We start from the raw sequence: 26,065 nt of genomic DNA, 5'->3' as shown, positions 1-26,065 counted from the left end.
TAATTATCTAAAGATCAGAAGAGACTACTTCAGAAGCTGTAGATCAGTGATTTACAGAAACATCACAGAACTGATTGCATCAACATGCTGTGTTCTTGTACTCTTAGCCTCAATGTTTGCCTGTCTGCTGCTTATTTCCCCAGGAAGTCATGATTAATGTAGGTGATGTGGGAAATGACTATGAACACTGCCTGCAGCTCATGAAAAAGCTGAATGAGTTCCGTGGAGCAACATCAGGGGTAAGAGATGTTTTCCATGCACATTCCTTGTGTGGCTGGAAGCAGCAGTTACCTTTTCAGACCAGCAGCATATCCAGGTAGAAAATACAGTTCCAGTACCCTGAGGAAGTGAAAGATCAGGGGGATAGGAAGCATTACCACTTTATAAGCCATTAAAATAGATAGAATTTTGCCTCATTATGCCTTCTGCTTTGATGATGCCTAAACAGAGCTATCAAGCACTCATGTCACAACCTAGAATTTTGGATTGCATTACGTGACTGGAAGGGTGGCTATGTGAGCCTGAATTTGAGCAAATTTCCGGTTTGGTTCATGCAGTCCACGAGTCATGGTGAGTTCCACCCAAAAGTGGATTAAAATTGGTTGTTTCAGCCATATTTTTTTGAATCTGAAAGTTGATATAGACCTTCCATGAACAAGCCTGTAAAAAAATGATTGACCACTTTCTCCATTTCCCTTTATTTCTCCTTTCCCCTCCTCCTGAGGAACAGTTTCTCATATTCCTTCATCCAAATAAAGCACATATTCTTGGGGGACTTTGTTTCTACAACACATGTGGTAGGTTATAGAATCATAACATTAATAATCAGACATTTAGTAAAATAGAGCAATGGTTTACACTTTGGATAGCAACCATGTGACAAAACAGCTGCACAGTTCACCTTTCTGTGCTGTAATATTTGACCATTGTTTGTGGTGCTGAGTCATGCTGGCTGCCTCTCTTGCCCCAGTGAGATGAACTAACCTGGACACCAAACCTTAGGAATGCTGGGGAACAGGCATTGCCACAATGAGGGCCTCCTTATGATGTGCTTCAGCTCCCACCGTGACAGCTGTGAGGCCATACATCGAGGGGATGCATTTGCAGCAAGCAGCCTCTTGTTCTCTCTGTTTGTGTGAACTGCTACAGATGTGGTCTAACAGGTCTGAGTGTCACACAGGAAAGATTACTGTGCTGATTTGCTAGTCTGGAAGCTTTGAGGAAGGTCTGGAAAGAGGTGTATTAGGACTTTGTGAGTGAGGCTTACTACAACTTTCTTTCCTAATATTCTTTATTCTTTGTTTGCCTGATATTTTTTTGCCAATTCCTGTTACAGCATCTCCCAATTATTTCTGTTACTTAATAGCAGAAGATGACAATCCTCTTCTATGCAAAGTAACAGTAAAGATATGCCTGACACCTGGGAGAAAACTCCAAACTCTCCTTTCTAGTGGCCAGCAGAATATCCTGTGACAGTGCATTAGTACTGGGATTGGGTAGGGAGTCAAAATACTCAAGCTTCAGCACCAGGGAATTAGTGGAGATCTTCATTGGCACTTCAGTCCTTGAACTGAAGGGATGAAGCAAGGGCTCTGCTACAAACTGTACCAGTCAAAAGGAGGATGGTGAGACAGAAACAACCCAGTGTTCTAGTCATCTTAAGGTAGATTTTATGTGACAGGGGAAACTCTTGGCCTTAGATACTATTAGCTTGTAGCAACTGCTCCTGTAGCACTCTGAACATGACTCCCACAGAAAAAGGCTGGGACAGTGATACCCTCATAGCTGACGCTTAGTTGTACAGTACTTCATAGAGTGATAGAAGCAGACTGGTCCTGACACAATGTGTGCATCCATCCAGTCCAGGTTTCTCCACGAGACAAATCTGAGATCAGGGTAGGGAGCAATCATCCTGCATTGATAGCTACCAGATTTTCTACTCATATTCTGTCACATTGTGCTGCTATTATTTCCCAGGAGAGGAGACTGCAGGGTTTCTGAAGAATATCTGCCTGTCTGCTGGTTTCTCTTGTTTACTTTATGGATATATATATATAATAGGAAAGCACATATGGAAGCATGCACATTGCTATGGATGTAGCATAAATAAAATACAAATGGAGTCAATACTTCTGTTAACAGTGTGCTGGCATCTTGCAGCTGTGCTTCTACTACAACAGTGATTAATGTCTCCCCGCTAAGCTTAAGATTTACTGGCCTTAGAAAAACAGAGAATGTTTTTGAATCTTCAAGCAGTGTTCACTTGGCCATTCATCATGCTCCAAAAGAACAATTATTCCACTGTAGTCCAGAGTGTATGTGCAAAGTGCAAATGTTATCCTTTCGGTGGTATGTATACAGGAAGCAAGTTGCCTCAAAGATTTAGCATACCTTTTAAAATGGAGTGATGTTGCTTTAGAAGAAAATGTAATGGCATGAGTTGTCTGGGTTTCTCAAGGCTGTATGGATTTTAAACCTGTTGTCCACAGCACAGAGGCACATCTGGACAGAAGCCTATCTCAAAAAAAGTGAGTAGGCCTAGGAGCCACAGGTCACTCCTTGTTTGACAGAGGAGCAATCTGCCACACATCAGCTGTTCCACAGCAGCCACCTATGTGACCAGTAACTGCACCTATGTTTATTCAATAAACGAGCCCCTTCTGGAATGCCTGGCTTAGAAATGAAGCTCTGAGGGTCCTCGTCTAGATCTAGATCATTATCGTATCTATAGTCTTTAAAGTCCTTTCTTGCCTTTACTCTCTTCTCATCAGGGACTGTAACACCAGCAGTTGTAGCAGAGCAAACCCCATGTGTCTGAAATGTTTGGTAGTAGGTTAAAACTCTTGCTTATTGCTGTTATTGCTGTTATTGCTGTTTTTCACGTCTCAGTGGAAAACTCAGTCACAAGCATTTCAAACACATACCTTTCTTCCTTTGCTTACTTTACAGGAGATGACAGTGGACGATGCTCACATCAGGGCTATCAATGCCCTGGCCATGAAACTGGAGAGAAAAAACAAGGAAGAAACAAAGACAATATATGAGCGCCGGAAGCAGCTCAATGAGAAGTCAGTATGCTTTTAAAGCTTCTGTGTAAAGCAAAAACAAGAAGGGAAGATTAGGTGTCTTGGGCTGGGATAAATGGAGGAATTGCGACATATATTTTCTTCTTTAACATCATGACTATCAAACATCAGGCATTGGAGTTGCCTTTCAAGACTCTCATAGATTCATAGATTTCTAGGTTGGAAAAGACCTTAGAGATCATCGAGTCCAACCATCCCTAATCCCCATTAAACCATATCCTCAAGTAGATCATCAACCCTATTCTTAAACACATCCAGGGATGGGGACTCAACCACCTCCCTGGGCAGCCTATTCCAGTGGCTGACAACCCTTTCAGAAAAGAAATACTTCCTAACATCCAACCTGAATCTCCCCTGACTAAGCTTATGCCCGTTTCCCCTTGTTCTATCACCCATCACTAATGTAAAGAGCCCCTCCCCCACCTCCCCACCATCTTTTCTCAAGTATTTATAGGCCATAATCAGGTCTCCCCTCAGCCTCCTCTTCTCCAGGCTAAACAGCCCCAACTCCCTCTCGGAGCAGTTAACCAGAAGGATTTTTAATCCAGCAGGGCCAAAGTCATGTTTCTAGCCTTGGAGGCAAATACACTGTTTCACAGCACTTTGCACACTAAATCCGTGAAGCTAAGACGCTTCCATCTGTTCACATAGCTGTCCTGGTGAAGTGCATATTGCTTTTGCTACTTCATGGCCCACTAGCTAAGAACCAAAAGCATGAAGATAGGGATTGTGAGGTTATTTAGAGTTTAAGGAAACTGGATCAGTACTTTTTAGCTTTTAACCCCCGTGCCATCCTGAAAACTTGGAATAAATATCACCAGGTATTCTTGTCAGGATAATGCTTTATCTCTGTGATGTGTACCCTATTGTGGGGATCTGTACACAAGGTAGTTCAGGAATCCTGCCTTTTTGCTTAGATCTGTACATCATGAAACTCAGTTGTGGAAATCCTCACCTCTCAAATACACCTCTAAAATATTCTTTTCAACAAAAGGTGGAATAGTTTCCATGGTAACCTGAATACATACAGGAAGAAGTTAGAGGGAGCCCTAGAGATTCATGCTTTAATCAGAGAAATTGATGACATCACAGAGAGAATTACCGAGAAGGTGAGTTCTCAGATTTTGATTAATTGAAATGGGAAAAGGTTCTATTTTGCTAATAGTGATAAACCCAGGCATGCCGGTTGCTTGAGAGACACTGAGTGTCCAGCAGTGACCTCTGATAGCCAACTGTGTATCAAGTTTGCATCTCCTTCAGACAGTGCTAAGCCAAGTCAGTTCTGAATACCAAAAGCCAGTTAGCTGAGCTACCATAGGGCTTCTTCTGAATTATCTACTCATCTTGAATATAGCAGCTTCCAGCATTCCAAATTTAATGCTAATTCATTCAACAACCCTGCTGTGCAATGCAGAGGTATTAAATATGCAACTTTGAAAAGTTATATAAAAATCTTATTCATTCATAAAATGAAGGTTAAAATGCCTATCCTGGATTAGAATTTTGAGATCAATAGAAGAAAAAGGCTATATAAAAATTAATTATTTCATCCATATAACTGATTATATTAACTATAAATCAATAGGCTGATATATAGTGGTACTACTTAAGGTAGGATTCCAAGGGCAAATTTTGTTTTCCTTATTTTTATAAAACACACTTGAAAATTTCTGTGCCGCAATTTAATGGGAAATATTTGGCTGTTTTGGTATATGGAAAAAAAGGGCAAAAAAGGATTGAGAAATGCAGGGAAGCATTCCTGGTTTTGTTTGTATGTGAACAGCCAGGGGCACTTTAAGTAGGAGTTGCAAATTCTTGTTCCATCTCTGTAAGGAGTGCAGACAAGGTGCCCTACTGATATTTAAGAAGACAGTAAGAACATTCAGATGGCAATATGAAGAAGAGAAGGATAAGAGTATTTGAAAGAATTAAGATACGATCCTTTTGCTTTTTGTCATCTTCACCATTTGCATGTTCTACTGCCTCCTCCAGAGTGTACTAATACAAGCACTGGATTATGGGAAAGATGTGGAAAGTGTGGAAAACCTGATTCGAAGGCATGAAGAGATGGAGAGAGAAATCAGTGTTATTAAGTCCAAAATGGAGGTAAGATGTGGGGCAGTATAGAGGATACTGTAAAAAGCTCATTTTTGCTTGTTGGAAGCATGGCACAAAGATCAGCGTGACTTTTCAGATTCACTGGCATGAATTGCACTGCAATGCAAATCCAGGACAGATTTCTCCTCAGTAAAATATTGTGCTGCTCCATCCTACTTTATTGTGTCGAATGTTATTCTTCCTGATGCACCAAATCTAAGAAGAAAAGTCTCTCTTTAACATGTTAGCTGACTCTCTGGCCCTCACCTACAAGCCAGATTAGACTGTCCTATATCTTTTGGAAAGTGTGGAATCCAAATTTAACTCTCCATCTTTCCCTCAGTTTCTGTACTGACTTGAACCAAAATCACAACTCTAGTTCTGTTTAGAACTAAAATTCAAAACCCACAGTGCATATAGTTTTCTGAGATAGACATCAAAACTAGAAATCTTAGGTTATAACTGCATGCCTCACCAGCTCTGGCTTTTGTTAAATGGCCAGTTTGCATCATTTAGGACTAATCTTGAGCATTAAAAATGGGTCTAAGCTCCTATATAATTTCATATTTTAATAAAAAGAAATGTTTTCAGCTGAACTGCAGTAGTAGAAATCCTATGACAACCTCTCACAGTTTTCACTGTTAGCCATAGTGTTAAGCCTTTTCATATAGAAATATTTTTAAACTCTCTCTAAACTTATTTTTCACCATAGTATGGAAATGGTGACAATACGTGTGATACCTTCACACATTGTGACTTCGTTAGCTAACTCTCATATGAAACGTGGGTGATAACTAGTCAGTGTTCCACAGATAGCACTAGCAAGGCTGTATGGGGGAGTGATGGATGGAAACAGAAAGATGAGCAAAGTTTGGGGTTTTTTTGATGCTGCCACAAATACCACGTACAAAGTATAATATCTGTTCCTTTCCTATGGATTAAAACCAGCCTGGCATATTCTTCTTTCTGTATAATTAAAATTCTTTTTTTTTCATCAATTTGATGGACTTTTACAAGAAAGATACCAACTTTAAACCTGGGTTGGTGAGTGTTATTACTGTTTATCAGGCTGTGTTAAGGAAAACAGCATCAACTAGAAGTCTACACTGCAAGTAGTGTTTTGATGCTGCTGTTAGCTGAAATAGATACAAATGATTTTTGAGTCTTCTGCTGAAAGGCATATCTGGTTGCTTCTGTGTACTGCCATATTTTCATGGCTTTTGTTACTCATCTGTCCTGGTTTTGGCTGGGATAGAGTTAGTTTTCTTGTTAGTAGCTAGAATAGCACTGTGTTTTGGATTTAGTGTGGGATTTGGAATGAGAAGAATATGGATAATATACTGATGGTTTTAGTTTTTGCTAAAAAAATCAAGGACTTTTCATCTTCCCATGCTTTGCTAGCATGCAGGTGCACAAGAAGCTGGGAGGGAACATAGCCAGAGCAATTGATTCAAATTGGCCAATGGGATATTCCACACCATGCATTGTCCTGTTCAATATATAAATGAGGGTTGGCCTGGAAGATCTCTCTGTCTTCTGGGATTGCAGTTTCGGGATTTCTGTCCTCCAGAATCACTAGTCAGGGATGGGATGGGCATTGGTCAGCTGTGCATCCCTCGTTTCTATAATCTATTATTAGTAGTAGTATTATAATTATTATTTTATTTTATTTCAATTATTTAATTGTTCTTATCTCAACACACGAGTCTCCTTGCCTTTACCCCTCCAATTCTCTCCCCCATCATCCAGTGGGCAGGGTGAGTGAGCAGCTGTGTGGTGCTTGGTTCCCAGCTGGGTTAAAACCACAACACCATCTTAGATTAAGCTGATAGAGGTTACAATTAGGACTTCATTTTCCTGTATGTTTGTCCCTGTTCTACAAAACTACTTCCTTAAATGTAAATTAACATTTGTGTATGTGAAGTAACACACACGTCTCTTTCTTTACATGGATGATTGCTAGCAAATGTATACATATTTTTTGTGCATACGACGAGTCTCTTTGTATATTGTGTTATTATAATTTAAGTACCTGCTTTTGAAACCTGGGATCTTAAAAAGAACTGCTTTTCCTGAAAGGCAAACTCAGGGACGAATATAAGTATTTGGCATAAATTCATCCCACTATAAATCTCTTCCTAGCCATTGGAATTGGAATATTTCCGCCTTTCCACAAGGAATCCATCCATAAATGACAAACTGACTACAAAGCAACAGGAGATGAAAAACAACTGGCTACGACTCCAGGGACAAGCCAAGCAAAGGTAAAGACTTCTAGTGGTCTGAATATTTCTCAGCAGGAGCAAAGCTGCTCCCTGGGGTCTCAAATCTACTTGCCAGAGATCTTTTAAAAGTTTTTGAGGATCCCTGACAAAGTTTATACAGGCAGCTAAGACATCTGCATTGGAACAAGTGTGACTTGGTACAAGAAAAGTTCCACTGATGTGACTTTGGGAAAACTAATACAATGAGTTTGTGGCTTATCTCACTAAATAATGTCACTAAAATGCCTCCAGACTATCAGATTAAGTCTGTCATGAAGCCTTTATTTTTGGATGATTCTAGAAGATAATTTTTTTCTTGAATCTTTGCAAAACATGAAAGACTTAGGCCTGAGCAGTAATCATTGCTGGAAGCGACAGCTATGAAGGCTTTTTCACCTTTCTTGTCCTAATGAACTGATGTACAAAATAAGGTAAGCATGTTGTCTCCAAGGCAGTGTCCATCTCCTATGATTTTGATTTGATATGAGGACTGTTAGGAGCTGTAAGGGAAAGCTAGGAGGATTGAATTCACTTCATTTGGCTTCTCCTAGGATACTTTCTTCTGCAAATGGGGAGGGAAAGGCAACTAGATAATTTTGTGTTGGATAATGCTGAACTGCACATTGTGTGGCAGGAAGGAGAAGCTGGCAGCCTCATATAAGTTGCAGAAGTTTAACATGGAGATGAAGGAGATGCTAGATTGGACCCAAAACATCAGAGGCTTAATGGAAGCAGGGGGGCTTCCTAAAAGTACAAATGAAGCAGAAAGCATGATTGAGGAGCACCAGGAGAGAAAGGCAAGTATCATCATTGCTTCTAATTGAACATAACGGGACTCTTTCCCATGGGAATTAATTGCTCTATCTGTCTGTCAATAACATGGTGAAAAGACTGTTTTCAGTAACAGGCTAGGGACAGAAGTCACCTGCCTACTGACAGAACTCTATCCCATGGTCTGTTTGGCAGCTCACGTCTCTGTAAAAAGTCTCAGAAAGCCCCCTTAGCTCTCACCTGTGCTGCTGTCCAACCCTGTAGGTAAAAACCTGGTTCAGTGTCAAAACATGCTCGCTGTCCATCTCTTTATTTGGATTGCCAAAAGGTTAATGGCAGTTAATTCTAGCTTTGAGTTAGATTTTGTCATGCAAACTCCCTTTGCCTCAGAGGAAAATAAACACAGGGAAAATAAAACCAGCAGTTTGTCTCGCACAGGGCAGCAATTTACCATTGGATGGTACCACACATTCAGTTCTGAAATACTTCATACCCCAGTACTAATTACTACACAATCTTTTGGTGGCTAATTGGGCTTACATTTTTGGTGAATTTTCTAAAAGGAGTGATATTGTTAATTAACCTTAGAAAAAAGTTCATATTTTACTTTTTCCCAAGTGTCACAGCTATGTTTCAGCTGTTGTGTTACCTTTTCTTTACAGTTATGTTGCTTTTTCTAAAAAGCTTGTTCCCAGAATCATGACTAATATCCAGTGCTTTGTGGATCCCATTATTAGCATAAATATTTTGTAGATTCTGTTTCATTTTCTAGACTTCAATTTAATATGAAGTACCTGAAGTCTCCTCCTTTTTCAGTCTTCCATTTTAACAATGCTGTCTCACGTCATGAACTTAACAGTGTTTTTGCTAATAATTTTTTGTCACAGTAGAAATACCCCAAACCACTGATACAGTGTACTCCAAATTTAGGTGGTAGCAAGATCTAAGTCTTAAATATCTGTTGGTAAAGGAACTCAAATGGCTTTAAGGAGATAGTCACACAGAAAAGGAGGAATCCAGGCAATACATTCTCTTCTATTGGATTGACTAAACTAAAATTATAGACAAGACAAGAAAAATGAAGGGTTTCTTTTCATTCAGGTCAGAGGCTCAAAGTCCGTAGAGGAGACTAGAGTTGAAACAAGGACCTAATCTGAATTAATAAATAGAATGACTGTCTTACAGCTGTGGTATCTATGATTGGGCAACACCACCCCACAAAAAAAGCCCTAAAACCAGCAGTTCTAGTTTCAGACATTTAATAGTACATGCTATAGTTTTTAAGGTGGCTTATGAGTTAATATATGGTATTATTTCAGTGCATGGTTATTTTTTATTTTCAAAATGTTTACATTAGAAATTCCACATTCAGTTTGCAGGGGTCATAGCTGCTTGTAATGCTTTCATCTTCAGGATTGAATACATAGGCATAAATCATTCCTCAGACAAGATGAAAAACTTAAATGTATTTCATTTTAACACCAAAAAAACTGTGTCTTTAACATAATAATCTTATGCCAACTTATTTGGCAAAACAGGAAAAATTCTAGGTGCTGTTTCTTATAAGAACTGCCTTTACATAGGAAGACTAAAGGGCGATACGATATTATGGATGTTCAAAACTGTGTTCATTTATATCTAAGCATTTTCTAATCTGTTTTGAATTTAATCCCAATTTTGATTTGTAGAGGACTAGTTGTTCATAGAGCAATAAAGTCAATTATTGTCCACGTTTATTTTCTCTTAGGCGTTCCTGTGCTCTTTTAGTAACATAGCTCAAAGATGAGTGATTTTCCGTAAAAAAATTAGTGTTGGAAAGTTACAGCCCATATTCTTCTCCTTAAGGCTTGTATCGAGAATAACTGGCATTCCTTAAACCCTTAACATCAACCTTAGTAATGTATTTTAGGAGGAGATTGAAGCACGAGTGGAAAGTTTCAACTCTCTCAGTAGCTATGGTCAAGAACTTGCCAATTCTGGTCACTATGCAACCCCTGAGATCCACCAATCCCTCTCCAGACTACAGCAAGCCTGGTCTGAATTGATCCAAGCATGGCAGGAACAACATATAAAATTGCTTCAGGCGCAAGATTTACAGGTGAGTGAAAAGACATTCAAAAGAGAATGCACGTGCCACTGACAACTTTCCCCTGTATAAACAGCAAATTTATAAGATGGTCTAATGAAAGACACACTAATAATACCCAGTGTTTAATGTATGTTTCACTGGTTTCTGGAAGGCATGCTGAGGGCCAAGCACATTCTGTGGTGGCAGGACTTTTAGAAATTGTACTTTTACAAAACAAAGACGTTTCTGTGGAATATGTGCTCACATGTTTTTCAAAGGCTATAAAACTCAGCAAAATTTGGTCAAACTCTCGTGCAGCTGGTAAAAGACACATCCTTAAAATGGAACATCACTACTCTACCAAATTCTATAACCTCCCAAAAAACATGGAGGCAGGCAAGTACTTATAAAAAAAAAAAAATCTGAAGCAAAATTTAATATGGAGAGAATACTGTATTTTTCCCTGCTTTTTTTCTAAGAAAAGTACTGTTTTGGCTGCAGTTTGCCAGAAATACTTGTCTGTAACAGTCATCTCACAAAATTTCTGCTCAAATGGCTTGTTGGCAAAAGTTAGAAACAACTGAAATGGAGATTTTACAATGGGGAATGTCAAGTACCTCAAATAACAGCTGGTGTTACTAGTCCCATCTAAAAAGCTTCATATATATGAGAACTTAAACCATATGGTAAGGGCTGTTTTCATGCTTCTTTATGTATTACATTCTACTTATTTTAGGCTATGTTACCGTCCTTTTTGTTGGCTAGTTACCTTACACAGCACTCTCTACACTATTAGCAAACAAGCTGCAAGTATTTATATTTTATCTTGTATCTTAGACAAAAAGAAATAGTCATATTATAAAGGAGAAAGTTACGATAATAGTTGTTACACATGTGGTTTTTGTAGTGTCTAATGCTGATTGCCATCCAGTGCTATGCACCGACTTTCTGGAATAGCCCTGGAAGCCTGTTTTTTTCAGCATATTCTGCCAAATTCAGGTTTGCTTTTGTTTTATACCATATTTATGGCTGTTTTTTTTCCCTATACAGAAATTCTACGGCTATGTGGAACAAACTGAGAGCTGGCTCAGCAGCAAAGAGGCTTTCTTGGCCAATGAGGACTTAGGGGTAGGTGCTCCAAGAAATTGCAATTTTCTCTGCAATTGGTCTGGAGGAAACAGAGCTGTGAAGTATGATGATGTGCTCTGAACCTTCCCGTGATTTTTCTCCTTCTGAATTTACTGCTCCATCTTGTTGACAGTTTAGGATCAGATTTCTTTCCTTGATACTTTACACAGGATAGGACTTTCATCTCCAAGAGTAATAAAACAGTGCAACTACTCTGATTACAGCAGGAAAATGAGACTGCATCTCTCTAATTGGTCATATCTGACCCAAATACATTTACCAGCAGCTGTCACTGCTGACATACCCAGTGTAGCTTTAAATTACCTACCCCAGCAACCAGTAACCCTGCAATAACTGAAACCACAGACTGATATATGAGTTGCAAAAGCTATGCAGGATGCTGGATGTACATTCTGATGCTTAGCTTACACTGCACCTTGTATTGGTAGAGCTGCCAAGATAGTTGTCTCTGTAGGAACTACAATTACATCTCAGAGTTCAGTGTAAACACAATTGGTAAAAGAGGTGTGAAAAACATATAATGCTAGTGGCTGGTATCTCTCTGTAATTTTCAGCCTGGAGGTATGCATTTACAGTCCCTCCATTGAAGTATATGAGACTTAAAAGGAGCCACCCATTTTCCAGTCATACTTAGCTCAGCAATAAACAGAAAATGCTCTGTGAGCACTTTTCCTTCCAATGACACATGTAAGCACCCAGAATTTTAGATTTTTTTTCTGACCCATTTGATGTGAGCTTTATTACTTCCTTTAGAATAGTGGGAAAGCAGTTTATTGTGATAACAATGTTTTGACACCACTGATTCTAAAATTAAAAGTGCAGAGGGGTGCTAAAAAGAGAACTCTGAGTCATTAAGCTTGGGATTCACAAATGTTACAAGAAGTCAAATTCTGTGTTTCTCTCCAGATTAACTGTAATATCAGACTCCAGTCCTCAAATTCAAATCTGGATCTGAGGTCTTCCAAATTCCATGGGTTGAAACTGAGAGTCTAATTTTAATCTCTTTCTGTGACATATTTGTCACTTAACTCTGATCTCAGTTTCGCACCTCACATTTGCTTCCAAAATAGCATCTGTCTTAAGATTGATTTACAATTAGGAACCAAAGCTTTATCTCTTGAGAAGTGGTATGTTCTATGCAGCCCAACAATATGCAGGAGAAGATAAGCATCCAGCAGTTAGTTCAGTTTTGACCTTAAAATAATGGCCTCAGACTATGCATAGAACATAATTTAGGCCCCAGTTCTCAGATTCAGTGCCAACACATTTCAAAGACCAATAAATTCTCTTGACAGCTTGGAAATGCGGGGTAAATGCCATTTAGCTTCTGGATTATCAGTGTTGTGGATGGAGAAACTCTGACTGAAAGCAGCTTCCCTTTGTTGAATTCTATCCAGGACTCGGTGTCTAGTGTGGAGAGCCTACAGCGGAAACACACGCAGTTTGAAAAAGCCCTGGAAGCTCAGATGGAGAAAATTGATGAGATGGCTTCATTTGCTCAGCAGCTAACACAAAACAAGCATTATGACTCGGACAACATCACCAACAGATGCCAGGCCGTTCTGAGGAGGTGAAGTCAAACCCTTCCCATGCCAGCCACCCATCTCTTTTGCAATGAGACTCTCCCCATGTGACTAGTACCTTTATATGTTTTAAGAGAACCATAAACTGGTTTACTCGACTTTGCGCCTTGCACTCTGGTCTTGCCAAATTGGCCTGAGTCTAGTCAATATTTCATTAGGAGGTTTCCAAAATACAGTTAAGCGGAGGGGCAGCGGGATTCAGAAACAGGCAGTTTTCCTGTAATCTATATCCTGGGCCAGCTTTAGGGACAGTGCTGCAAACAAAACCCAGAGGCCTGCTGTGCCATTAAATATTTCAGTATCATTAAATACTGTCAAGAAAGGTAATTTGCACACAACTGCTTTTTCACTGCTCTGGTAGGGTTGATCTTAAAGCCCTGCTCAAATTATCTATTAGGGCATTTGCAATTTTTCTGATCAGATCTTGCCCTGTCATGTGAATTACTTTATTTCTCCTAGCACATTGCATATTGTTCATCTTAAACAAATGCTGTCAGTAGGAACAGTTGTGTTCAGTGCTATGATACATTAAAAGATATACATAAAATTTACAAAGAGAGATTGGACATACCTTATGAATAAAGTGAACATATGAATTTATTAATGTGATCAAACTATCCCATGCCTGCATTAACATGAATAAAGTGCTGCAGGTTCCCATTTGGAAAAAAGATGAAAAGATGGTGTAGCTTTGGTTTATCAGTGACAAATATTGTCATACTCACAGCCTTTCCATGTAAGGAACATGCGGAGTTCTTGTTCTCTTGTACCCTGGAAGGCAATAATAGTGATTCCTAGAGGCAGATATCATATATACAGAATTTGTGTATACTTTAAACATACCTATCTGCTAGTAATCTTTCTGATAGTGTCCTGACCATCTTCTCTGACAGTCCAAATCACTGGAGGCTGCATACTATGGACAGTTCTCTCCTAGAGAAAGGAGGATTAGATCACGTGTGTTTTAGAGATGAAAATTGAAAACCCTTACACTATCTAATTCACTCTGTGGCTTTTGCCTCACACAACTGTCTTCATCTCAGAAAAGAGAAACTTCTGGAGAATGCTGCTGCTCGCAGACATCTGCTAGAGGAATCAAGGCTTCTGCAGAAGTTGCTGAGGAATTCCTTTGAGGTACAATTACACAGGATTCATGGTATTGTGGTTTCTTAAAACATACTGTGCTGCATAGATCTGAATCCCTGAAGGGATTTACTGTGAGAAAAATCAAGGAAATGAGTCTGGAATGAGACGATATGAGGAAAGATGAGGATAAGAGTGAAGGGATATTTTTCAGCTTTCAAGTCACAGCTTCGCTCCAGTCACCAGATAAAAGATCTACTGTGCATTGGATGCCAGCAAAATGCAGAAGAAATAAATGCATTAAAAGGGAATGTGCCACCATTTTAAAATTCATGGGAAGCGTCAAATTAGTTCTTTTCTTGTGAGATGCTGACAGTGGGTTAGAAATAGGGAGGTAATTGCCCATTCTCCCCCATGCAAACACGTGTACATGCACATATGTGCCCACAGACTTTCTCACTGCATGGAGACTATCTCATGGAGACAGTCCACTTTCCAGGTAACAATGCTTTTAAACAGAGGTATAGGTGTGCCTTCATTATGAAGACAGGAGGAGTTTAGGGAAGCAGAACCTCAGAAAGACAACTCATTTTTGTCCCCACTCACTAGTCTCATGTTTTATATGTATTAGAGGACAGCCTGGCAGTTTGGAGCTGAAGATTTTGTCTACTTCTGTTCTTTCCTCCCAAAGGTGGCTGCCTGGATCAATGAGAAGAACAACATTGCCCAGGATGATAGCTGGAAGGATCCAAGCAATCTTCAGACCAAACTGCAGAAGCATCAGACTTTCCAAGCAGAGATCATGGCCAATAGAAATCGCCTCGACTCCATCAAATCTGTGAGAGAAGGGGGGTTGACAGCAAGGGTGGCAAATGGCATGAAAGACTCTGCAGACAGTTTGAGTTACAGTGATCTCAAACAAGCAAGGGGGAATCACTGACGCCTCGCTGACGTTGTTCACGCTGTCTCTGAGGGGACCAAGAAGCTTATTCTTTTAGTCCATCAAGAACTTTCGGTGTCATCAATTTTCTTCAACTTCTCTCTTACTGTCTGGTGTGAGCTTGATGGGTGCTTTCAATGAAAGATTCAGTTCACTGACTTTAGGGACTTCTCTATGGAGTTAATGCCACTTTAGAGGTACACCTGTTTCTTTCCAGGAGGGAACCTAGCTGACTGGATGCACAACTTCAACAAGTCAGATAAGATTTTTTTACAACAAAAAGGATCAAGAAGAGTTTTCAAAGGTTGCCTTTGCAGAGACATTTTAGTGGGAGAGATATGAGGGAAGTCTGACAAGCTTTGTCAGATAACTTGGCAGAAGCTGTGATCAGATGATGAGTTTGGAAGGACAGACTGTTACATGTTTATTATCCTTATTTTCAGCACAGTGTTTACCAGCTGTATTTTGCAATATATAACTAAGCATTAAAGGTAGATTCCCTCCTCAGGGTCACCTGCATCCAGTAATGTAGAATTCCCCTTGTTGTTTGTTTATTTTTGTTAACCTTTTAACCCCCCTGTATGCAGACACAACGAGAGAGTTGAAGGGGAGAGTTACAATTCTCTCTAAACTACTCTGTTTTTAAAGAGTTGCTTGCACAATCTCTTTCTTATTGTTTCTTGATGCCCCATATTTTCTGCTGGGAATAGCCTTAGTAGTTACTCCTTAGAAGAAAATTAACATCCGCTGTCCCGGTATAGCATCTTTCTCTTACTGTGCCTCCTCTTCCTCATTGCAAAATGTAGAAATAGCTCAGTTTAGCTTTCTAAAGCAAACTTGGTCCCAGCTTAAGGATATACCCACAGGCTCTTCTACCTGATGGAGGTCTTGCTGTGTCCCCTCTACCTCTTCTTCTGCCAACTTGTTAAGCGTCTGAGCTCAGGGATTAGAAATGCAGATAGGCTTTTATTAACACAGTGGTACAATGGTACATGGTTAAAAGAGGTTTTATTATCTCATGCAGTGGTTCACTTGTATGAGACAGTTCTCTCTTAACATGCAAGGAGGGGAATAGAAAAGGACAGGGGGCTGTGCAGCCTCAAATAGTGATCACAGAATGTGGGACATCACAGAAAAAAATGAGCACTTGCAAACTGGGCTCCCTGCCAGCTTTTAGGCAACGTTGCGTAATGAAGATTCTCTTTATGCTTTGTCTTCTAATATTGCCTTCTAGTATTTCAAATAATTTTAGAGGCCAGAAAAACAGGAAAATCAATCTCTGCCCTACTTTCAATAAGCGTTTTGCCTTTATCTGTTTTTTCTTTGTCTCTGCAGCCTCTATCTGTTATGCCAGGAAGTGATGGCTGCAGCTGGCCCTTTACATAGCAGTGCCAGTAGACTTTGTTTATGGAGGCAAAAGTGATATATTCTGGTGCATTCAGCAAAGGAAGAAAACTTTGACGGTTCTCTTTGCTATAGGAAGGAGAGAAGATGCTCCGTCAGAAGCATTATGCCCCTGAAGCCATTCAGTCCAGACTACAAGAAATGGAAGAACTATGGGAGGAACTGCTAGCAAGTTGCCAGGATAAACGGACCAAGCTGCAGGATGCTTACAAGGTAATCAAGGGATGCCACTGATTGGGTCTCAGTGCCATTTCCAGAGATAGCATGGCTGCCTTGCTACACGTCTCATCTACGAGTGCGTCACTTTACACAATCAGACCTGATTCCTCAAGACCATTAGAGCAAAGAAACTACTAAGTGTGGACTGATTCAATGCAATCAGCAGGAGAACTGGTGATCCCTATGTAGGAAAAAGAATTTGTAGGCTGTGTTCTCTTCTGCTTTCTGCTGCTTGTTTAGATCAAGATTCCAGAGACGGATACTGAAGGAAAATGTGTTCACTCATACATGTCAACTCTCTGCATCTGTCCCAATGACATCTTTTCTCCAACACATTGAGAAAGAAACCCAAAGCTGCTTTCATTCTTCTATCTCCAGGCACATGATTTCTCATGACTGTGAGTTTTGCATGGACTATCAGACACTCTGTGGGTATAAAATAAAGCCCTCCCTTTAAATGGCTTCCTTTTAAGGTACCGTGTCCATCATTTGTATTTGTGCAACACAGGTTAAGGTTAGCTCTTGATGTTCTCTGCATCTGTTCTTGGATTCACTCTGACTGAATACTCTTCTTTATCTGGACCACCATCATATCTGAGAAGAGTTCACTGAGCACTGGGAAGCTTATCTCTGATTGTGTGTAATTCTAATGAAAGTGGCCAAGATTTTTATATCATATTATCTACCCTAAAGGTATAAATGATCTTTTCTTCCTACTTGTCCTCAGGGCCTTCATTTTCAGCGAAGTATAGAGGATATGGAGAAATGGTTGGAAGATGTGGAAAATGAGTTGAAAGCACCATATAGTAACAATGATCTGGTGGTTTTGAACAGTCATCTGAAGAAACAAGAGGAACTGGAGGCAGATATTGCTGGCCATGGGGACCGGCTACAAGAGCTTGTGGTCACAGCTCAGCAGTTCCAAAAAGAGAAGCATTTCCTTGCTGATGAACTAGAAGAGAGAGTGGATCAACTGGTGCAGAGGTATGTGAATCCCTGGCCTGTTTCCTGCCATCTTTTTCCTATTTTTATCAGCCTTTTTCTTACTTGCATTTTGGGGTTTTTTGCTTTCCTTCTGAAAAGAACATTTTGCATTCATTCCTTATTTAATCTGCAGTCCTCATTGGATTGTTCCATTTAAAACCTACAGGTACAAAAGTCTACGTGATCCACTGCAGGAGAGACGTGCGAGTCTGGAGGCAAGCAGACTTCAGTACCAGTTCTTCCGAGATGTTGATGAGGAGTTGGCCTGGGTTCATGAGAAACTCCCCATGGCTTCCTCCAGGGATTACGGCCAATCCCTGGCAACTGTTCAGAGTCTACAAGAAAAGCACCAGGTAATGCCTTGTGAGAATGATTCTCAGTCAGAGAACACGGAATTCAATTTGCCTCTGGCAAACTTAATCTGCTGTGCTTTGGCTAACAGGATGCATGATGCCAGGGTTTACTTTTATTCTTGTCTGATAATAAGGACACTTTTCAGAGGATATGTCCATGATTTGGTAACGTGGAAATCCATGCATCTTATCATTGCAGTGGTGTAGGCAGCATACCATATGCTTTTCTGTGGACACATTGGTTCTTTCTGTGAACCGAGTTCAAAACCTGGCCTTTGCAATACATTTTACAAACTGTTGTGCATGCTGTCATAGCTTCTTTGGGCAATAGATGTCCTAACAAATACTCTTTGAAACTCAGTGAGTACATCCAAGCAAGCTCATTACTCAGATGTCCCAGGATGAGCTCCCAGGAAAACATCTTTTCCCAAAGCTCTTTCTGCTCTGGAGGGAGGGAGTTAACAGGATATTGTGATGACCCTTAGCCAACTTTCATTCCAGTGCTAGCTTTCAAGATAGTTCCCGAATTATTTCACAAGGTTCAGATAGGCCATCAGAGAAAGCAGTGCCTGGAACACTGTCACCTCAAATACCGATAAAACAGCAGCTGCCTTCCTAATCATTTTCTAATAAGGAGCACTGTCTCTTTGCAAACGTGAGGTGGAAGAAAAAGAAAAATTACTGCTAAAAATTTTCAGCAACTATTGGTTATTAATGTTAGCAAATGACAGCCCATTTAAATGCCAAGTTGAGTGCCTCTGGGAAAAATCTGTAAAATTTGCAATAGGACTGGGAAAGACAGAATATCTTACAAAGTGGGAACGTGTGTGATATATATACACAGAGAGAGAGAAAGCAAACCCAAGCATTTAGTGCAATCTGTGTGTCTACAAATAACAATCGGAACTTACAAAAAAATTTGAAATATCCTCAGGGTAAAAAGTCAAGACTGCTACAGGCGACATACTAGGACAGGGATGAAGTCTCTTAAAAAGTTGATTTATCCTACATGTACTTACAATTTGATGAAGAATTGTAAAACGTTTTTGAATGCATCTTCCAGCTATTGCTGAGTAAGACCCATGAGAATTTCTGAATAGTTTGCACCTTCTTAGCATTCAATGTAATCTCATATTTGTAAAAATTCTGTATTTTAGCAAGATGCAGTTGATGGCTTTGAGATTAGACAGTGAGAATAAAAAGTTTACTTCATCATGATTAAAAGTATAAAAGTTGTTATGTGTACAATTACTCCTAAAAATTATGAGCTGATTGACATAGTAGGAAAGTAATTAGGTTCACAGAAGAAAGGAATGTTTGAGCTGAATTAATCTGAGAAAATACTTTGGATAATTGAAGGAACCGTGGAGATATTGCTTTAGGATACAATTATCTTTGTGTTAATTGTCAGGTCTCAAAGTATTTCAATGAACTGTGAGAATGGGAGACAAAGTCCATAATACCAGTGCATAATAAAATGCCAATTCTTCCTGCCATTTTGATTCTTATTCTCCTGGAAGCAGGATTAAAATATAAGCTTTGAATTCTCAATCTTTTAGTAGCTAGAGTCTCTACGTCTTTTTTTTTTTTTTTAATGTTGGCTGACAGGCAAACAAATGTCAGAGGTAACATAACAGTCAAGAGCTGTATATACTGTTAGTTCCACCCTATATTAATGAGCCAGATTTGCAAAATACAGTCCTTGCTTTGTTACCACAGAAGAGATTGTGTGTGAAATGTATCAACCTAAAAAAAATATATTGTGTTGCAAAACTGCATTTACGCACAAAGATAATATGCATATGCACAGCTGCTTGGCTTGGAACAGAGTTTCCCCTTGCTCCCTTCCCCTCCTTTTTTTTTTTAATTCCTGTTGTTATAAATTAATTACGGTGAATATATGTTCCTAAATGTTCAACTACAAAGTTGTTCCTCATGCTCTTAGCTTATTATTCATACAGAGTACAAGATGTTTTATAATCTTTGCCACTGGATTCCATTCTGCTGGGTCAGATACGGTGTCACTTTTCAACAGCATAGTGGCTATCTTGATATTAATAGGGTAAAGTTAAAGGCAAGATTAGAATCAGAGCTCTTTTGCAGCCAAGTCTGATACTGAAGTTGAAAAAGCAACTCCTCTGCATCTCTGCCATATTAACACAGGACTGCAGTCTAACTCTGAAACTGCCTGTTTCATAGCTATGAAAATAAGAACAATTGTAAAAAGACGGAGTTTGTTTGTGCTCAACTTGCTCAGGCATAGTTAGCTATGGAATGCACATCCACCCAGACAAACTGACAGCATGGTCCCTGCCTACCCAGGCATATATAATATGAGGGGGCTATTTGGAGGTATGCATATCGTTTTCAAATCTACTAGTCTTCAAAAATTAATTTCAAGTAAAGTCTTTGAGAATTGGTTCAGGTAGTTTTCTTCTCTCCTTATCCTCTTGGCTGCCAGCTCGTATGTGTACCCACAGTGTTTGCGATGGCTGTTATGCAAAACTGCATCTTCTAAAAAGGTGTTGGCAAGTGATAAATACCGATGAGGAATTGAATTGATTGCTCTTCCCTAGACACATTTTAATTCAGGAAACACTATGTAATGGTGTGGAAGTGGGTATATTTCAGTGGAATCTACAGATAAGAGGTTTGTGGTTAGTATCTCTTCCCTCCACACTCTGAGGTGGATACACACCAAGGTCCAAACTTCATGGCTATATGTGATTTCTATAATCATTCCTTCTCCCTCAAAAAACTCCTCCACTCCACTTTGAGCATTCACTTAGTGTTGCAGCTCTAACCCATCTTCATGTATAGAAAACAGATTTATAATGGAATTAGATGACTACATTAACTGGTATAAAGATCTCCATAGCTTCTGTTTTTGGTCTGTCATTTTACTCTTTACTCTTTCCAGAATTTGGAGAATGAGATAAGCAGTCGGGATGCTTTGACCAAAGCAGTGCTCAGTACAGGGCAAAAACTGGTAAGAGGAGGCCACTCAGCCTCTCGCAAGATTATGGAGCATCTGAAGGAGCTTGAGACTTCTGTAGAAACCTTGAAGGCAGAAGCTCAAGAGAGGAGACAGCGGCTCATACAGTCATATGAGGCCCATCAGTTCCTGAATGAGGTAAAGATGGCTCATGAGAGATTTATTTTGGTCTTTATTTGCTTGAAAGAACCAATACCTATATTGTTGCATGGGTGCAAGTGCTGAGATAGGAGCAGAATTCATACTGTCCTGATTTTCATATCTGGTAAATATGGATACAGTGGAGAAATAACAGTTACTTTTCCAGGTAACTGCAGAGACGGATAAACATGTAACCTTAATTACTAGGTACACTCTTTTTTAATAGTGTCTGATAGATTGCATTACAGGAAGGCACCTAAGGTGCTCTTGGTTTTCACTGATGTGTCTCTTCAGACACCACCGCTTTCCAGTTTTCTTTGTCTTGACCTTAATCACAGCTGTGTTCAGGCTCATCCCTGTGTTTTATACAGCTACTGGAGGTGGAGGCATGGCTGGCAGAGAGGAGCTTCATTCTGGAAACCTCTGATTATGGAAAGAATGAAGAGTCCACACAAGCTTTACTTCGTAAACTTGAAGCTACCAAGCTGGACATGGATGGTTTTAGGCCCCGGATCGAGAAAGTACAGGAGACGGGTGCCAGCTTAATAAACAAAGACAGCCCAGAGAGGTAGGAAAGTGAAAACAGACTTCTGCTCCAGAACTAACAGAAATGCCCAGAGAAGGCAAATACGGAAAAGTTCAACCTTCAGTAGCTGTTTTATACCTCTTTCAGAAATATGACTTCAGGCGACATCAATCCCTCCTTCATCACCATCACACACACTCAGACCCCAAAAAGTTGATGATTGTTTTAATGTTTTTGACCGTTGGTTTTTAACAACAGGCCAATTAGTGCAGATCAGCCTCTTTGTCCATTGTCTATTCCCAGGAACTGTCATCCAGTTCTCATTTACCATAAAGGTTCAAAAAACACTGTGCTTCGAAAAGGAAATGAGCATTCCTGACAGTTCACTGGTTTCCATTGCCAGTTTACTTTTTTTATCTGGGGAGGAGGAAGTGAAAAGAGCAGCTATTTGTATGAGATACTTTAATTTCCTGAACTAGCTGGTTTTAATGGCTTGGCATAACTCATTCCATGATGTTATCTGGTTTCTTCTGTATTTTGAAGGTGGTGTAAATTCAACCTGTCAGAAAAAACAATGTTCAAAAAACCCAGTAAAACAAAGACTTACCTTCTGATTCTTGTTCTTTGCAGTTCAGCCATACTTTCAAAGCTCCAGGGGATCATAGCAGACTATCAGTCTCTCCTACAGAAGGCTGAGTCCCAGAGAAAATGCCTGCAAGAACAATTCCAGGTCTATCAGTTTGAAAGAGAATTCCAGCTGGTGGATGCATGGCTTTCCAGTAAACAGTCTGTAGCAGAGTCCGACGACTATGGGCAGGACTTAGATGATGTTGAGGTAAAAGAAAATAAAAGGTATTGTGTGTATTGTGTGCCAAAGCAGGAATATATTTGCTGCAACTTTTGTGTAGCTGTTGACAGTGAAGTACGTTACAGTGACAAAAGTTACAGCAAGAACTCAGACTGGTTTCTGTCTGCTCTCAGGGCTCTCTGAGGTAGCATTTTCCAACAGAAAAAGTAGGTGCATCAGAAAGTTAGCTTTTTCTTGAGTTAAGGTGAGGTCAGCACACTCCACTGCTGGCCCTGATTATAAATTTGACAGAGCCTAAAAAATTTGACATGACCAAGGCCGTGGTCTTGTAACAATTTCAGTGGGAAACACTGAGATGTAGCGTTCACACCTCTAGCTGCTAATTTCGAGGATAAATTTCTCCTCAGGGCACACAGTGCAGAGAGGTATAATTCATAGCGTCTACTCCTCAACAACTGCTGCATATGTGGACAGCCTAACAGGTTATGTTTCTTAGCTTTTGATCTTGGCAGCAACTGTTTGTCAGGATGTGAGTGATTTTTCTCTGTGACATAAGATGTTAAATGATCAAGACAATAGACACCTTCTTCTGGCTCCAGATCACCTGGGTTTATCAAGTGATTTGCGCTTGTAGACTGCAATACATAGCTTTTGTGTTATACAGTACGGAGAAAGTGATTCCTTCTGCCTCTGTCATAGAGGTAGGCAGAAATTTTTATATCTAAGTCTGTGTCCCCATTTATCCCACAGGTGCTGGAGAAAAAGTTTAAAGATTTTGTAAACGAGGTGAAACCTCTGGGACATTCCAAAGTTGTTTCCTTAAATGAGTTAGCATCTAAACTAGAGAAGGAAGGCCACAGCAAGATGGACATTATCCGGAAAAGAACAAAGCAAATCAATGAGACATGGGAGAAACTATGCCATGCCATCCAGTCAAGGACAGAGGTAGGAAATACATGAAAAATTGGGGCATTGAATTCCTTGCTGTTTCTCATGTCCTCCTTCCTTTCCCAAACCAGTGCATTGCTCATGTTGAAACACAAGGTTTACAAGAGCTATGGGTGTATTCTCTTCTATTCTTTTTTGATTTGTTTCCCTTTATAGCCACTGCTTACCCTACTGTTCCTGGCAAGGCTTATACTTAAAAGATATTAATCAGCCTAGAGTAATTCTGTTTTCCTTAATTCACTGCTAGCTCTGGTTTCTTGAAAAACTAAGCCAATCTAACAGTTTATCACCACTAACAGGAGGCTGGCTCTGGCCCTCATTGGACTCTTTATTGAACTGCTTCAGATTATTAAACAAGACGAAAACTCTCCAGATTGTTTGGCTGAGTTAGTTACTTGAAGTCAAAGAAGGGGTATGGAAGAGAAGGTGGTAGAGGACACAGAGGCAAAACCCCTACCTTTTGGCAGCAGTTAGCTGTTGAATCAGTTCACCTCCTCTCGTGAAACTGCAGTCACAGATGTGTTTGGAAAAGCAGAGAGGACACATAGATCTTAACATTTTTGTTTGTTTTAAGGAGATCATAAAATGTCAGATGTCCTCAAGCCTTTTTTTCCACTACCGTTACATACACGTTTTGCTTATGAAGTAGCTGGAGCCCACTATTGTCTGTTAGCAGCAGTAAATGCATGATAACTGTTAATATACAGTTTGAATGTGAAATAGTATTAGGACATTTTTTAATCCTCTTATTTCAGAAAACCTAATTTTCACTTAACTCCTCTTATTTTCACTCTTTGCAGTGTAGGCCTCTATTCCAAGCAAGTTGTTTGGGACACTTTCTGTGACTGAAAGAACCACCTTTAGAGGGCAATTCATGCTCTCCATCTTGATCATTCACCTTTCATAGGGATAAATTGCTCTTTGGAGACATCTGTTTCCTTCCACTGACAGAGAACTTAGGGAAATTAGGTTAGCTTGAACACCTCACTTTCAGATGACCTAATTGGGTAGGAGTTTCACTCCCACTCTTGTTCAGTCTGTACTGCATTAGAAAATATTAGGATTGCTCTTTTTTTGTGCTGCAGACAAGATATATATTATTACTATTAAACTGTTTCTTTATTCCAGAATCTAAGAGCAGCCCGGCAAGTTCACCAGTATGATCATGATGTGGATGAAGTAAAGGGCTGGATGCAGGAAAAAGAGGCAGTAGTGGATATAGAAGATTACGGATATGATCTCCCAGGTGTACAGACACTTCTCAGCCAGCTTGAGGGAGTAGAGGTAAGGGGATCTGTCACGAAGCAGTGGCAGAAAAGCATAAATGGAAAAAAAAACAAAAAAAAGAGACTGATGCTTGATTTGAAACCCTCTCAAGTGTCTTATTTGCAGGCCAACAAAAGATAAATTCACTGCACCCTGAAATATTCTTTGTGCTTCACAGAAAGGGGCCTTTTTCTCCCGTTTTTAACAGCATGATATTTTATTATTAATGCTTTTGCTTCTAAGGATGAGCTTCTCTTCTAAAATCTATCCCAAATTGTTGTTACATTTGCAAAAGTGTCACCTGAACTACAAGAGACTTCAGCTCCACATTTAGGAAAATAAACAATGTCTCACATCTGAAGAAGCTTCTTTGATGTTTGATGATGAATGTTAAAAGACATTAGGAGGAAATTGAGAAGAAAAGTCTTGACAGAGTTGTATTTCCAGCCTCTGTGCAGCCAGTGGCTAGAAAAGATATGCAGCATCTTTAAAATCTTAAATATAAGTAGTGACTTGGTCTCACAAGCCATTCTGACTCTGTTCCAGAGAGATCTAGGAGCCATCATGAAAGAGCTAGAACGGATTCGAGGAGAGGCTTGGCACCTCAGCCGCACATACCCTCAAGTCAAGGAAAACATCATGGAGAGACTCACAGATGTGGATGAGTGCTGGGAAAGCCTGGACAAGAAGTTTCTGGAGAGGAAGGCAAGACTGAGCCAGGCAGAACAAGTCCAGCTCTACTTCAATGACTGCAGAGAACTGATGTATGTGTCAGCCCCTGTTTGGCAGTGGGCCTTATTTCTTATATTTCCCATATAGGCTTTTCTAAATTACACCTGTCAGCTGTTTGACTCCTGTCCCAGGTGCTCTGCTGCTTGCTTGCAAATCTCTGAATAATAACACATGACATCTTCTCAACAGCACTTCATAGAATTTACCACACATTAGAGGTGACCGTACAACTCCATTTCAGCACAGTGTGCACGACAAATCCACATTTTTAGACTATTTCCTAGATAGTCTTGGAGAATTCAGTCACTCTGGATAGATTTGGTAGTCTCATACATACACCTGTACAGACACCAGCACCCTTTTTTCTCAGAGTCAAAGCAACTACGTTAAAGATAACCTTCCAGAATAGGTTAGCATTTGCTCAAGTGCTGAAAGTGTTTTGCACACATTTATTTAATGCCATTGCCCATATGCACATACTCATCTGCCCATTCTTATTAGGGGTCAATTTTTTGCAAGAATTCAATTGCTGGGAAATTCCATGACCTGTTTTTTAAAAAATATTTTTTAATCTGAATTAGAAAAAAATGCTGAACGTTTAAAGCATCTACGAAACATACTTCTTAAAAAAGATATGTTGAGCTAAAC

At 39.8% G+C, this 26,065-nt stretch overlaps 1 protein-coding gene across 1 annotated transcript in view; it reads left to right on the top strand.

Annotated features, from left to right (window-relative positions):
* The window catches only part of SPTBN5 (spectrin beta, non-erythrocytic 5), a 102,555-nt gene that overhangs the window by 64,982 nt on the left and 11,508 nt on the right, over positions 1-26,065 (top strand). Inside the window, exons 38-57 of the mRNA XM_086613486.1 lie at positions 144-239; positions 2,950-3,068; positions 4,081-4,195; positions 5,079-5,192; positions 7,326-7,447; positions 8,082-8,244; positions 10,128-10,316; positions 11,337-11,414; positions 12,833-13,005; positions 14,062-14,152; positions 14,793-14,939; positions 16,521-16,658; positions 17,392-17,648; positions 17,815-18,001; positions 20,922-21,134; positions 21,509-21,705; positions 22,294-22,498; positions 23,222-23,416; positions 24,548-24,703; positions 25,232-25,449. Of these exons, the coding sequence (XP_086469612.1) occupies positions 144-239; positions 2,950-3,068; positions 4,081-4,195; positions 5,079-5,192; positions 7,326-7,447; positions 8,082-8,244; positions 10,128-10,316; positions 11,337-11,414; positions 12,833-13,005; positions 14,062-14,152; positions 14,793-14,939; positions 16,521-16,658; positions 17,392-17,648; positions 17,815-18,001; positions 20,922-21,134; positions 21,509-21,705; positions 22,294-22,498; positions 23,222-23,416; positions 24,548-24,703; positions 25,232-25,449 (3,173 nt within the window). The remainder of the gene's footprint in view (positions 1-143; positions 240-2,949; positions 3,069-4,080; positions 4,196-5,078; positions 5,193-7,325; positions 7,448-8,081; positions 8,245-10,127; positions 10,317-11,336; positions 11,415-12,832; positions 13,006-14,061; positions 14,153-14,792; positions 14,940-16,520; positions 16,659-17,391; positions 17,649-17,814; positions 18,002-20,921; positions 21,135-21,508; positions 21,706-22,293; positions 22,499-23,221; positions 23,417-24,547; positions 24,704-25,231; positions 25,450-26,065) is intronic.

Source organism: Tauraco erythrolophus, chromosome 6, assembly GCF_009769465.1.
Source record: "Tauraco erythrolophus isolate bTauEry1 chromosome 6, bTauEry1.pri, whole genome shotgun sequence".
Lineage (NCBI taxonomy): Eukaryota > Metazoa > Chordata > Aves > Musophagiformes > Musophagidae > Tauraco > Tauraco erythrolophus.
Note: the sequence above shows the minus strand (reverse complement) of the source record. Positions and strands in the feature narration are given on the sequence as shown.